A 15,514-nucleotide genomic window follows, 5' to 3' on the forward strand; every position below is an offset into this window, starting at 1 on the left:
AACAAAAAAGACATTAACATCTTAGTTGGCACTGGGGTGAGTAAATTATCAGGAAACATTATATTTTTAAATTTAAAATTTTATATTTATATTTTAGAATATTCTGGAAGTGAACTAAACCTTTAACCCATAACATGCCTTCAAGTAATGCATATCATAAAAAGCTTTAGAGCATCCCTTCTGCATTGTAACACAACAAAATCTATCCACTTAAAAGTATTAAACACACTTACGCTCGCAGATCCTGGGGTCTCTGATGTTTTTGCCAGGGTGCCTGTAGTAAAAGGGTTTGCAGTTCTCACACCATTGGCCCTCTGTGTTGTGCTGACAGTCATCACACACTCCTCCACTCCTATTTCCCGATGACAGATACACCGCCATGTCAAAATGACAGGAATACGAGTGATGGTTACACTCGCATCCTGAGAGAAAGAAAAAAGATGTGTGAACTAAGCACATTTAAAGCATTTTATTTAAATTCAGAATGCAGAAATGTCAGAAGGAAATAATGTTATGTTTTGTAAGAAACTGTGGGCTGTCATACTCTTGCATGCATTAGTCTCTCGGCCCACTGCTGGTCTCCAGGGCAGATCTTGGTAAAGGTCCTCACACTCTTCACAGTTCAGTCCAGTAGTGTGGTGATTACACATGCAATGACCATGAACCTGCACACACACACACACACAGACACAGGTGAGTAGTGCGAGTGAATCTGGATTGTGATTGTTGTTGTTGTGTTTACTCACCATGCCCTCGACCCCTGCCTCATTGCCAACCGGTGCACACTTGGAGGCGTGGCCGTAGCAGAAACAGTTACCACGGACGACCATATCGTAGAGAGCGTAATAGTATTTCTCCTTCACCTCCTTTCGGTCATCAAACAGATCATCACCTAGAGTGTGCAACTTTTCCATCCGTATTCGCAAGTTTGTGATCTTCAGTAAGTCTACATGCAGGGAACGCGCATACAAACAAATATCAGTAGTCAGACTAAAAATATATACACACACTCAAAGAAAACAAATAGTTTTTTTGTTTTTCAAATTCACTTCTCAGCTTTTTGACACAATTAGTAATTGTACAGGTTAAATTTCCCTTTTGATTTATATAGTAGTCAGCATTTGAAGTGGATCAAAACCTTTCATCAAAGTTGTTCTAAAACAAAAACAATATCCGTTCTTGTCTTAGGACAACTTTGATGAACGTTTTTGATCCACTTCAAATATTGACTACTGTAGTTTAGTCATTCTCGGAAAATTATGTTCCCCATTCGTGTCTCTAAGATATTATCAGAATACTAAATATAATCACATTATTTAATCAAACTAACAAAATTGTCAGGCCTATGTTTGTGTTGTGTTTTCTGTCCTTGTGCTCCCCATGTCCTAGTTTACCTCTTGTATGCCCATATTTGGTTTTGTTCCTGTTCCTGTTCTTGTTTAGTTAATTTAGTCCCACCTGTTTCAGTTCTCCCTGATTATGTTCCCTGATTTGTTCATTCTGTCCACCTGTGTTTTTTAATTACCTAGTGTACTTAAGCCCTGTGTTTTCCTTAGTCTAGCGTCCGGTATTAAAGTTGATGTTGTGTTCTCCATTAAAAGACTGTTTATTTTGAGTTACTTCTCGTCTCCTCGCTTCCCTTGTGATTGATCATGAATTTTTTTAATGAAATAAATACATTTATTAATTTATTTATTAATCATTCCATTCCTATTTTAATGGTTTACTATAATAATAATAACAACAACATATTTTACCTAAATGTTCCTTTTATTAAAAATCTAATATATTTTTACTATGTAGTTTAAAATGCTTAACATTTTAATATGCTTTAAATGCTAAAGAACCTTTCCTGAAAAATGCAGATATTTTCTTTGGCCCTGACTTGGTGTTCAGTGCTTTTATGCCATTTTTCACCTTTAAAAATCTTTCTGACATCATAATAAAAGTGAGTGATTTTTATGATTTTAGTTGTATTTTTTGTGTGTTTTTGTATTTAAGCAAGTCATTTTTATTTGTATTTTTATTTTCCTAATTTGGTGCACCAAATGTCCATGGGGGTTTTATTCATTCTTTAAGACTGAGGTGTCAAAATAAAAACAATTGTGTGAAAATCCAGTAGAAATCTTTTCAAATAACAAGAGGGTTTCTGCCATTAATTACTTACTCTGAATGCGTGGGCTGTAAGGATCAGGAATATTAAATGCAGGATCAAGTGCTCTAAAAATGGCCTGTGTTCAAGTACACAAGAACAGTGACTCAGGAGTTTACATACTACTTTTTGCATAGTACACATGTACAGTATATGTCTATAAGCATGAGTACTACACACTTCTCCTTCTGTTGATGGCTCAATGCCTGAATAGCGGCTGTCACAAATGACATCATCCACTTTTCTGATTGGCCCCTGAGGGACATGTGGATAGGAATCAGCACAGTTGAAAGCGTAGTAACGGTACACCTGCCAGCTTCGCCCATAATCTGCGGAACGCTCAATCAGCATGGCTGCCGGCCGAAAGGTCTGTGGAAAAAAGCAATACGTTTAAATTTACTTAGGATCAGATACTAAAAAAAAGCAAAACCAATTGTGGCAACCAATAGTTTCTATGATCTGCTTACAATAATTTCAGAAACGCAGCTCTGGACTTGAACAGAAGAACTTCAAATATATCTGCTACATTCCTCAAGACTGCTCTAGTTCAATGTTTATGTGTGCGTGAGAGTGTCTTTCTCACCTTAAAGGTCATGATGAGATGCGTGAAGTGGAATTCAGCTTCCAAATCCAGCTGAACGGTCACATTTTCAACTCCTAACATAGAAAAATGGATAAATGAGTGAAGAAAGAAATAAATTTGGTTAGAAAGAGAGATTGAAATTTACTGGACTCTTTCTAACAGATATTTTATGCAACAGTTCCAGTCGTTTAATTTGATTGGCCTTAGGTGATATAACTTGTTACACAACAAAGAATTTTCCTTGATCTTTTGAAACAAAAGACTTCAATGTCTTATGTAAACATACTGTAAGTCTCAGAAGTCAAAACTTCCGCTTGAAACTAAAAAGATCCCTGTGTCCAAATATGCCTGCTTCCCTAACATTTAGTTTAGTAGGCGAAAAACACAAGTATAAAATGAGTAGTGCATCTAAATTCATAGTACTTTTTTAACTGCTGTGACGCAGATCATTTTTTAAGCTAAGCTGTAAAAACGACTTGTTCTGGCAATTCCATATTAACACACAACAGCCCACATTTGCACATCAACGACTCTTGTCGGGTGTTGAGAAACATCCAGTCATAGTGAAGTAATACAAAGGAAGTACAAAGTAGGATAGATACTAGAATTCCAAAACCCCAGAAGAGGATATTGTAAGTACAGGGAAAAGTAAAACATGCTCAATGAATCATGCTCACGCTAAGGAATGCTGAACTTTAACATAGTCAACATAGTGGTTGATGGCAACATACGTAGTTGGATAGTTTTTTGAACCACAGTTTAAATTAAGTTTGCAAAGAGAAGGATTGGGCTGCTTAAACAATATTAGACTTGACAGAAAACCCATAGCCAATGAGTAAATATTATAACTGTTTTTACGTGCATAGATACAGAACTTTTGCATTCTCTTCCAAAAGTAATGTAGCTTTTCCTCACACCTGATATAATTCCCATCACAAAATTTAAGGTAATGGAAAAGTTTTTGAAAGCGAAGTCCACATTTTCTTCTTTATATTTAGTGGGAACGAGTGCAACAAAAGAGCAGCACAATGCCAAATAAAGCAACCAAAGTCATAAATTCCCTGAATTAGCGATGCCGTGCCACACCCTTACATTCGGTCCGGTAGCGTGACTGTTGTGGAAGCCAGTCGCTAGGGAGAGAGCGGGCCGGCTGTTTCCCACGCCCAGCGGCTACATTCATCCCAACTCTTACTTTCTCATTCCCACTACTTCCTGTCAGCTCTTCTTCTCAGCTGAACTATTTTTTTTATTTTTCTCCCTCCCGTTCTCTCGTTGTCTGCCCAAGTTTCTGCAATGATACATAGTACTGTATGTTCTTCCACTGTATATCTTTTGGGACCAATGATAAGAGAATTGTGTGTTTTTCTGAGACTTGAAGATGTATTTAATTAGTTTTCAAAATATTTTAAATATTTATTCTGTCATTATTTATTCACTCTTATGTCATTCCAAACCTCTGTAAATTTCTTTCATATTTGGATCACATTGAAATACATTTTGGTAAGCTTTTGGTAATATTTTGGAAGAATTCTGGTAATTCTGGTGACCACTGACTTCCACAATATGGAAAAAAGAGACATATCTCAAAATATCTTATTTTATGTTCCACAGAGGAAAGAAAGACAAACAGGTTTGGAAACACATAAGGGTGAGTAAATAATGACAACATTTTAATGTTGGGTGAACTATCCCTTTAAATATCACTTTTGTCTCAGGTGTTACTAATATTACTAATAAAACACAAATTACACAATTGTTGGCATACAGTCAGAAGCTACAAATATGTCCATCGCAAACCTCAGATAATTCAGTCTTTGAACAATTTGAGTTCATATAAGATTCAACTTTTGATCGCAACTTTGGTATCTTTGTAAATCTGAGCTAAGATTGAAGCTTTGTTGAGATTTCCTCTGAGAAATCTGTCTAGGGGAAACAACTGATATATTAATGAGATATTATTTGTGATTGTTTTACTGTTGTGTGAGAAGTTACCGTTCTCGGACTGCCACCAGGTTTTGAGGCGGTTGGGAGTGAAGGTAGTCACCACGTTCTCAATGGTGTGGCTGTTGGGGTGAGTGAACTCATTGTACATCCGCTGAGAATCGCATTCAAAACAGTGTTTTTCATCCTGATGATGGACAGAGATTGAGATCCAGATGTTAGTGGAGCGTGTGAGACATATAGAGTCTTTTGGGGTTTAGAGAAAAGAAAAACACATTCATGGGGACAGCGGGAATCCAGATGTTCTGGACGTGCACCTGTTTTTCTCACTCTCTCATACACATGACTCACTAACATAAACACATGTATACACAGAAAAACTCACAGACTAAATCTAACCGACTTAGTCAAGTAAAATTACATATAAACCAAGTCAGAATAACAGAAAAATTTACAAAATTGTATTGGTTGGTTATGTTTTTCATACAATGAATTTTAACAGGAAATGGTGGTGGTGCTGCAAAGCTCAAAAATGATATAGTCTAAATGATTATATTTGCTATATAATGCACAATATTTGGCCAGATTTACTAAACAGGGTGTGAGAGCGCAATCTCATAAAAGTGCTGATGGGAGTGGAGAGTTCTGCGGTCTATCCACTGACAATGCACACATTAATGAACAAAGACGCAGCCAGACCATTTCCATAATGACCAACGCAATCTACTTAAATGGTGGGTTTCTAAATAGCTTCCAACTTCATTTATTATTATTATTGCGAGGAAAAGGATCACTAGGGCATTCTGCAAAACATCTCCGTCTCCACAAAGAAAGAATGTCAGAAGGATTTGGAATGTCATTAATGTTTGATAGCATCTTATATTTGTGAATCCAGACATTGGACTATTAAGTTCCATATCAAATACACACAGTTCAGATCACACGTATATCACACATTGACATTTACAGTCAGACTTTAGTCTGTGCTTCTCACCATTGCTCAATACATCGCTTACAATATATAACTCAGAATACAGAAAAATTGGGCCACACAGATAATATAATGAGCATAACAGTGGCCTAAGGGGGTCTGGAACATCTGACATGGGGCCTTCATCCTCCCACCACATTCTCTCCACACAGAGATCTGATTGTTTACCAGACAGTGAATATAAGTGTGGAAAGAGACCCACCCGACAACATAGAAAGATTATGACCAAATCAGATGTTTTTAGGTTCTATATGTAATGTATAAGAGATGAAAAAAAAAAAAGAATATACATAATAAATAAGCCTAATTCATGCATTGTGACATTGATTTAATAACAGTCAAATCTGCTTACCCCAAAATTGTCATTACTTCAATGTGTCTTACTTTTCTGTGTTTTTCCTCATTATTCTCAATGGAGATTCTCATTATTGCAATACAATAATATGTAATCATTATAATAAAATTTAGCATTACACATACAATATTTTGTTTTTTAAGCAATTTAACATACCTTCAGATATTTGATAGTAATTGTTAAGTGCATGTCTGTCTTTAATAGTGCATGACTGTATATGTCTAACTATGCATTACCTGCAAATAGCTGACAATACAGAATTTCTCTGGTCCATCCAGTCCACAGGTGGAGGAGGCTGTAAGCCGATGTGCTCTTCCTATCAGCAAATCACCTGTAGCAGGGTAACAACTCCCCTCTGCACACTTGTCATTGTGATCAGGCAATTGTGCCAGGGTGTGCAAAGCAATAGCTATGGGAATCACATTGATTGTATTGATTAGATCCTAATATTTTTGAACATGAGTGGCATAACAAGTGTCATGAATGATAACAAAAGTTCATTTATAGGGAAGAGCCAGATTTCATACTTATTGCTCCAGTGAATGTTTTTTTTTTTTTTTTTCTATTTTACATACAGCCACTAACACCATGCAATAAACAAACACTGACCTGTGATTCTGATTCAAAATCTTATAGTTTATGTGGTACAACTCTTGTGACAGCTGACACTCAGTTATGTAACTCGTACATTATTTCTATTTCATTTTAATGTGTATACTATTACATTCCTATTACATCACTGAAACATTGTTGAACTATGCACATGGTTAACCATTTTGGCTTCTGGTTACAGTAGAGTCTGTTTCTAATTATTGAAATGAATATCACATGTGAACAACACGGAGAAGTGAATGCATGCAGGAAACCAGATGGGATGCACACAAACCTCTAAACACCAAACTCGACACTCAACACCAAAATGAAATTCATTTATAGTGGATGCTGACATTGGATCACACATAACATTTCACAAATACTACATAGCCTACCTGTACCTTTCTATCCATAGCCTTATACTTAAGACGTAGACATAATAAGTAAAATAAAGTTTCAAAATAGAACTAATACCGTTTTGAATCATGATAGGAACTCTTAAACAGCTTTTATTTCGAAATCTACCTTACGGAAACCAAAACCCAACACACTGGTCTGTGTTAAAACAATAATATTTCTGGATCACCATCAAACTTCATAAATAAACTGTATCAAATGAAAGCCAATGTCTTTTACATATACGTTATGAATGGAAGAATACTGATAAACAAAACTTACATATCGTAAAAGCTGTAATCTGGAGAATCCACATTGTTGCTGTCGTACTCCAGCAATGTTTTCCAGAGCAGAATAACTGTGTGTGTGGAGCGTGGGAGAAGCGAAGCTCCCGCCCATGATAGACAACGCTGATTTACGCATGTAGTGCTGCTACAAACCCTGTACCGCGCCAAACACTCTGGCGGAGTCTCAAATCGATGTAAGCTGCCTACCAAGACAGTATTTTGGGGCTGCACATTTTAGAATTAAGTCAATTTTTTGGACATCATGTAGGCGCGGTGACAAACAGAACAGTTATTACGTTAAAACGTCCATGCTTTCCACACACTTTCTGATTCTTTCGGGAAAAAAAAAAAAAAAAAAACTTCTTAAAACTACGATTCTGTGTGGCGTTATGAGTAATGTGAAACAACAATTAAACATTATTATTATTTTCCGCTTTTTTTCTGGTACCCTAATGTTAACTGGATAAAACTGTAATACAAATATTTTTAAAAGTATTTAAAAAAAAAATGGAATTAGTTGTTCTAAAATTGTGTCACTTTTTCCCCAGAAATTCATCATTACCACACTGTAAAAAGTGATAAGTTGACTTAACTTAAAAAAATTGAGGAAACCCGTTGCCTTAAAATTTTTAAGTAAATGATAATAATAAAAAAAAAAAATAAGTTAATTGAATTGTCAAGTTCACTTAGCTTTTTATTATTATTATTATTTTATACTTAATTTTAAGGCAATGGGTTTCCTCAATTTTTTTAAGTTAAGTCAACTTATCACTTTTTACAGTGCATTTAACACTGTCACACCACCAAAACCAAATGCTACAGTACTGATATTTCTTAACTTTATGGTGGAAACAAACAAACAAACAAAAACATAGGCTTAATTGTAATTACTTAAGCATTAAGCAATAAACAATAAAAAAAAAACACTTTAACTTTTAAATAAAAAAACGAAAGGATTTTTAAAATGGCATATTTATTCCTCCACAACCATGAATATAAAAACATGACACTGAACATAGCAAACATATTACATTCAAAGTTAATTACATTCCTATATATATATACCCAAATATTTTAAAATCTGGTGGTTTTTGCATCAATTCTTCTGTTCAAAATTCTATCACAATTAGGTAATAATTACGATATTCGCTTTGGAAAATTTAAACAATTTTTTTAATCAAAATAAATTTTAAACAAAATTAAATTAGATAATGGATTAATCTCATTTCAACTTTGCATTTCTAACACATTCTAAGAAATAGGTGCAATTGTGGGTATAAAATGAGATGTATCAAGAAATATTGCATGAATATTGTATTTAGTGTATCAAGAAATATTGCCCAACACAACCTAAACTGTGCTTGTAATGCCTTAAGTTATTGTCATCATAACCTAACCTGTTTAACTTATACTACAAAAGTATTAAAAAAGTAATACTTACTGTCCACTTTTATTTTCTACACATACCAAAGTGAAAAGTAACATGTGTTGGCAAATCATTATCAACATTATTTGAAATAACTACAGTTTGGCTTTTACTGCAAAGTTTGAACTGAAGTAGAGGTGCTGCCGCAGAAATGCTAAAATTTTCTCCCATGCATCCTCTTGTGCGTATGCGTGCGGTTTCGTCTGTCCACCCCACAGCATGACAACTGCAGCGACAACAACACATTCAGTGAATATTCAAACAGGTACATGCACATACAACCACACATTTAAGAAGGTCTAAATATATTGATCCTATGCAAAAAGGAAAAGAAACAGTAGTTCATGCATGCTCACTCTTCTCCTTCATTTCCTGCAGGATGAAGTTAGATGCTCGAAAGTGAGGCGAGTACGGAGGTTCAATCAGATGACCCGCGCCAGGATACGTCAGGACCGTCAACAGGTGTCGATTTCCTGCTTTCTCCATCATCATCTCCATCTGAGTGTAAAAGACCCATATCAAGGATCCAATTCAGAACAGAGGATTTCAGTCATAGCAGGTGAGAACACTACACCAAGATTAACTGCAGTAAATAATTTAAAGGGACAGTTCACCCAAAAAAGTGGATCTAAATGGAAAAGACATTAGTGCACTAGTGCTTTTTTGTTCTTCAAAATGTTAAGAAACCAGTCAATGACACAGCTCATTGGAGGAGAAGAATAACATCAAATAATAACACGCTTAGTTTTGTTCCTCATACAAAGCATTCATATGACTCATTTTTTTGTAATACTGCACATTTTAATGCATTGTTCATGTCTTTTTGAAGGTTAAAAAACTCATTCACCCATTTGTTGTAAATGTATTAAAAGTCCTAAGATGATTTTGTGTTTATAGTGATAGTGGCACCTGGTGGCCAAGGTTGATGCCACATGTTAAAAGGACAGCTCAAAAATTAATATTCCGTAAATATATATAATCCCTATCAAGATGTTCCACACCGGTCATATTTTGAGATATTTTGAGAATCGTCTCAGTCTTTAATGTTTGTCCATTCACTGGAAGTCAATGGTAACCAAAACGGTTTGTTACTGTTACTAACATTCTTCAGAATATCTATTACAGTTTTATTTTTATATGATCAGTTTTTATTTTATTAGTTTTAGTGCTTCAGCTATTTCAGCTCAGTTTCAGTCAAGGCAACATTTATCATTTACATTTAAGTGTAAGTTTTTTTTAATCTAATAATAATATTTTATTCCAGCTTTTAATAATTTTAGTAATCAATAACACTGACAAAAAGGAAAAAATCATGGGAAAAAAATGAATTGATGGCATTGATTGATAACAGATTTTTGGATAATATTCCTTTAGTATTGTCTTATTGTCTACTCTATTGTCTTGCAAGGGCTGTACTTTTCAGGTATCTTATGAACTCATAAATGTTTAGTAATATGTTCTGTTTGGCCAAACTGAAATATATGTGACTCACATCTTCAGCAGATTCAACAGAAGCCCAGTTCTGATCATCACCAGCGTTCACCAACAGAAGAGGACACTTTATTCTCCCAACCTTTGTGTATGTGACAAAACAGATCCAACATTAAAAACAACAACAACAACAACAGACAAAGAAAAAGACTGCATGAACAAATGTATATAATCTGTAAGTTGTACTCACATTCACTTTGAGAGCTGGGTCTGAGGGAATCGGTAAGATGATGTCTCTGTGTATTACCTGGTTCTCCTCATTCACACGTACCCTATCTATATACCTGCAAAAAACATTACTTGTTACTGTTCATCATTAGGATCAGTCTTTTACTGTAAATGTCTCATATGGATAATTTATTGACTATTTTATATCTGGGCAGATAAAACTACTCAAATCTACTCATTTAAATAATCTAGCAATTAAATGTGTGGGTACATTTCCCTCATAAAAGGTGTGCATAAAAGGTCAAATTTTCTTTAAACTCCAGAGTTTTGTGTTTTATAATAAGCACTATCAAGACGTGAATTGCTATAGCTTTAGATAAGGCCCAATCAGGTTGTAAAGTAATAATATTTAATGCTCACTCACTTTTTCATTTCCTCAAAGACTTCAAAGAGGGATTTATCAACAGGAAACACATGACTTCCGCTGATACACACACAGCACTGGGGCTACAAAACAGTAATATGACATTACCAACTAAAAAGCTGCATTTAGCTGTAGATAACTGTACGTGTGTGTGTAGGATAAGCAAACCTTGATGACTTTGGAGTAGGCCGCCATACTGAGTGTGACAGCACTTCCAAAAGACAGTCCGAGCATTGCCATATGGTCCCTCTGTACCTTTGGATGATTCTGCAGGATCTGGTATGCTTTCTACAAGAACAATGTATACACTGTAAAAAAAAAAAAAAAAGTTGAGCGAACTTAAAAAATTGTTTTACCAGCTTCTGCAGATTTTTGAGTTTGCTCAACTTATTTTTGTGGGAGATTCTCAAATTTTTGTTGTATAAACTTAAAACGACAAGTTGAGAAAACTCAAAAATCTGCTGAAGCTGGTTGCCTTAATTTTAAGTTGGCTCAACTTTTTTTTTTTTTTTTTACAGTGTATGCACACACACAAATATGAAGTATGGGAAGAGGGAAACTGGAAGTTTCCTCTGGAAACACATAAAATGCATGGGTAACAAATGAAATGACTGTTACGGTCGCTAACAGTTGCAGATCATCAACAACTTTTACCTCAAAGTATGACACATCAACATCAGCTGTTCTCAGCTCTTCTGGAGCGAGGTACTCAAGTGCCATGGATGCAAAGCCATGAGATGCAAGCAAGCCAGAACGATACTCAACCAAACCACCACCTCCTCCCCACAGGTCCAGCACTCCTGGGTACGGCCCAGGACCTAAAAAAACACATGGCAAGCTATTTACAAGCAATTTATAGGACCTAAAAGTCTCCAAGAAAATTGTCTGTATATACTCAATAACAACCCGCTGTGTGTCAGCATACAGTCATAAAATTGTTAAATTATCTCATATATTTTAAAAGATATAGTGACCTTGACATACATGTTATGAGGGTTTCTACATTTATGTTAAAACAAGTTCGGCAGACAAAACTTCTTTTTTTTTTCAGATGCTGAAAAGGTTATTTCAAAATGCTAAGAAATAATAATAAAAGATTATGCCAAACTACTTCATGAAACAAAGCCTTAAATAGCATTAAAAATATTACTTGATGTCATATATACATGAATTGTATTTTAATGTATCATTACATCATTGTGAGGTTGTGTTTACCTGGAGGAAGAAATAAAGTTCCTCGTACTCCATTCTCTCTGATGCTTACCCTCTGCACACCTGGAGCAACATACCAGCGCTCTATGACAGTGGTTGCCAGGGGTGTTTGCTGGCTGAATCCTTGAGATAGATGCCCATCATATACTGAGATGTGAATTACCATTGGTGTGAGTATATTTGTCTTACGCAGCCTTGAATAAAAGAGACAAGAAGCCAAGATTAGTGGAGGAGACTTTCCAAGACTTACATCTCACATTTTGTATTCATTTGGCAAAAAAGGGAATTTAAACTTTGAACAGACAGCAATCAAAAAACATCTGATTTTGCCAGCCTGAGTTACCTGAGTCCAGGTCGACTTCCTGGTATGGGCCTCATGCTCCATAGCAACCCCATCTGCTCTGTGCCTTCATAGGTGCCTCCCAAACTTTCATCTTTGGCCACTAAATTTCAAAAGGATAAAATAATTGTATATGTTGGTCGAAGTAGGTTATTCATCATCATTCAAGTTAGTTTAGGTAGTTGATAAACTGGATTACCATCTGGCCAGGCTGGGGATTTCCTTTTATTATCTCCATATAAACATAGTTATGTTGTGGAATTAACAATATACATTTGTAGCCTATACACCACCTTCAGGAGGATTTTATTCAGTAGGGATGAACTAAATGGATCCAAGATGACAATAAACACTTTTATACTATTACAAAAATGTATATTTCAAATAAAAGCTGCTCTTTTGAACTTTCCATTCTTCAAAGAATCCTGAAATGTATCATGGTTTCCACAAAAATTTGAGCAGCACCAATGTTTTCAATATTGATAATAGTAACAAATGTTATTTGAGCATATTAGGATCATGTGACACTGAAAACTTTGGCTATGGCATTTTAAAATATTTTGAAACAGTAAACCATTTTTTACATTTTAATAATATTTCATGCTATTACTTTTCTACTCTATTTTTGCATCCTGTAAGCATAAGATACTTCTTTCAAAAATGATTCCAAACTTTTGAATGGTGTTGTATGTTGTTGGCAGGTAATTTAATAACTCTAAGGGTCATGCATTAGACTGACTGTGCACCTTTCACTGTCCCGTATTCATCACTGATGTAGTGTCCAAATGCCTCCCAGAAGTCCTTGTCCTCTGACTGATGTAGAGAGTGTAGCGTCACCTTTTGATTTGGCAGTAAATTCATTATGACAATCTGAAATTTCTCGTCCACCAGTGCTCGATTGGGCTGAATAGTCAGCAGAGGACAAGTCCCCCTCTCAGTGCTCACAGTCCTATACAAAATAAATGAGATTGAAAACTGTATAACCAATGTATTGTACTCTTGTATTAAACAGCATGGTTGTGTATAAGCAATTAGTATTTTTGAAAGAAAAAAAAGCAGTGGCAGCAGTTTTGGTTAGTATTTTTGGTAAGTTAACCAAAGGATTATCCAACTTGACCGAATTATTCCAATCAGTTTTGATTTGATTAATTGAAAAGATCCGACTCACAAACGGTTATGAATCGGGCATCGCGCTCAGAAGAGCTCCACAAAGAGCTAAGGTGGATGTTGGGATTTTCAGTCAATTACGACTTTTATTTCGAGTATTTGGGGTTGTCCTTCACACAACTGTTATGGCTTCCGACTACAAGGACGTCGACCACATTTATGATGCTTCTGTGCTCCTCGTCCTTTTTGAAGTAAGTTATATTCAGTCAACATTGACATTCATTGTCATAGAATTTTCCAAGAAAGACAAAAATGGGCTTTGGGACAATGGTAAACATTTTGCGGGCTGATAAACGATGATACAATAAGCGTTTATGAAATTAACTACAACGTGATGGTATCTTATTTTTCCCGCCGCAATGCTATTATAGTACCATGCTAAAAAAAACAAAAAAACAATAGAAGCCCAATAGAAACCATCACAGAAATTCTAATGGTTTCCATTAAAATACCATTATAAACCATTAGCTTTTTCCTATAAAACCATTACAAAATTCCTTTTTATAGTGTGTTTTGGGCATTTTTCCAAAAGGATTTAACATCCCACCAATAGAATCCATCACATACCAGTAGACACCATTATAGTTTCCATTAAAAGCAATACAATTCCCATTATAACCATTAAAACCATTACATTTTCTATTGTGTTTTGGGCAGGGTTCTATTGTTTTTTTCAGCAGGGTAGGCTATCATGCGGTACCTAACCTGGTATTAGCCACCTGTCTGTCTTTGTAAAAAAAAATTAAAACAAATAAATAATAATAATAAAAGAAACTGAACATTAATTTCACTGTAGTAAAACTATAGCATTTGTGTTAACTTTTTGTAAGGGACATGTGTGGAAAAAAAAAATGTCTGTACCTAACAGGTGCCAGCATGATATAGTCCGATAAAGTTAGACCAGGTGTTTCTTCTGGGATGGGTTTCAGATATTAAACCGATCCAATCAGCGTCGAGACACAAATGCCTGGAAAACAACGACAACGAAAAAGATTTAAATCGCAGCATTATCTTCATTTTACAAAACATGTTACCACAGAAGAAATCTGAATGAAACCAAGAACAACTTAGCATGAGACATGAGCTAAAGTTGTGCTCGGTGGTGTTTGAGACCCAGCCGGAAGAGAAGCATTCAAAACTGCGAATATTTGTACGTTTCTACAAATATTCTGAATCTTACCTTTAGAAAATGATGATTAGTAATGCGAAATATAGATGTAAGGCAGATGATCTAGCTATCAGACTGTCGTAGGACTTCCTGTAAATGTATAACCTTAAGTGCAGCATGGGCTAATGCTGATGACGAAATGTTACCTTTGACACATTTGTTTGTGTGCTTGCAGCAGCAAAGGTCGTTTATAACTCTTTTCGAGTATACGTTTTCTGTTTCAGTATTTTATGTTTATATACAGTGTAAAAACCGTAATTTAGCATGTCATTTTGGAGGGGAGAAACATCCCCAAATATCGCAACACGCTCCACCACTGTGAAAGAAAACGCGTCTATGTCACTGCAGTAATCTGCACATTATTAAATGACAACATAACGATCGCTTGCATACCATAATAATGTCATTTCAATCCATGTGTTTTAATGTCCTAGTCCAGTTTTCCTATATTTCCATCCAGTGTTAACTCACTGCATAACGCGACTGCAGAGTTGCCAGATTGGGTGGAAATCTGCTTAATCGGACGAATTTGTGATGACTTTTATTTTATTTTTTTTTTTAGAAAAATGTTAATTGTTTAAAGGAATAGTTCTGGTTCAGTGTAGGTTATGGTTAAGCTTGTCCGCCATTATTTTCTTTAAGAAAAAGCAAAATTGTGCATTACTATGAAAGTGCTCGGGTCATCTTAGAGAGCAGGGTGTATGTAAAGCCAAAATATATCACGCTGTTTAATTTAAAGATAATAAAAGCACATTCATAGATCAAATGCAATGTATTTGCATATTTATATATTCCTATAATAATAAAAAATAAATTTTT

At 35.2% G+C, this 15,514-nt stretch overlaps 2 protein-coding genes across 4 annotated transcripts in view; both read right to left on the bottom strand.

The window, feature by feature from the left end:
- Positions 1-7,467, bottom strand: part of lamb1b (laminin, beta 1b) — a 46,696-nt gene extending 39,229 nt beyond the window's left edge. The window contains exons 1-9 of one of the 2 annotated variants that reach the window (XM_058773003.1): positions 7,295-7,467; positions 6,259-6,431; positions 4,728-4,863; positions 2,736-2,809; positions 2,333-2,521; positions 2,168-2,231; positions 747-946; positions 545-665; positions 234-422 (exon numbers count right to left, since the gene is read on the bottom strand). In XM_058773003.1, the coding sequence (XP_058628986.1) occupies positions 234-422; positions 545-665; positions 747-946; positions 2,168-2,231; positions 2,333-2,521; positions 2,736-2,809; positions 4,728-4,863; positions 6,259-6,431; positions 7,295-7,328 (1,180 nt within the window). In that variant the 5' untranslated portion in view covers positions 7,329-7,467. Of the gene's footprint in view, positions 1-233; positions 423-544; positions 666-746; positions 947-1,330; positions 1,617-2,167; positions 2,232-2,332; positions 2,522-2,735; positions 2,810-4,727; positions 4,864-6,258; positions 6,432-7,294 lie in introns of those variants that run through there. The other variant, XM_058773004.1, reaches the window with a different exon arrangement.
- A 786-nt stretch (positions 7,468-8,253) lies between these two features.
- LOC131539597 (peroxisomal succinyl-coenzyme A thioesterase-like) lies at positions 8,254-15,200 on the bottom strand. 2 transcript variants are annotated; one of them, XM_058774230.1, is made up of 12 exons: positions 15,089-15,200; positions 14,389-14,494; positions 13,107-13,309; positions 12,364-12,463; positions 12,024-12,214; positions 11,463-11,626; positions 10,977-11,096; positions 10,809-10,891; positions 10,407-10,500; positions 10,218-10,298; positions 9,082-9,223; positions 8,254-8,951 (listed from the first exon to the last, which is right to left on the bottom strand). In XM_058774230.1, the coding sequence occupies exons 2-12, from the start codon at positions 14,403-14,405 to the stop codon at positions 8,821-8,823; spliced, it is 1,326 nt and encodes a 441-aa protein (XP_058630213.1). In that variant the 5' UTR covers positions 14,406-14,494; positions 15,089-15,200; the 3' UTR covers positions 8,254-8,820. The 2 variants fall into 2 exon arrangements, with proteins under 2 accessions (XP_058630213.1, XP_058630212.1); XM_058774229.1 differs by lacking the exon at positions 15,089-15,200 and adding an exon at positions 14,708-15,062.
- Positions 15,201-15,514: the final 314 nt, after the last annotated feature.

This window comes from Onychostoma macrolepis, chromosome 04, assembly GCF_012432095.1.
Source record: "Onychostoma macrolepis isolate SWU-2019 chromosome 04, ASM1243209v1, whole genome shotgun sequence".
Taxonomy (NCBI): Eukaryota; Metazoa; Chordata; class Actinopteri; order Cypriniformes; family Cyprinidae; genus Onychostoma; species Onychostoma macrolepis.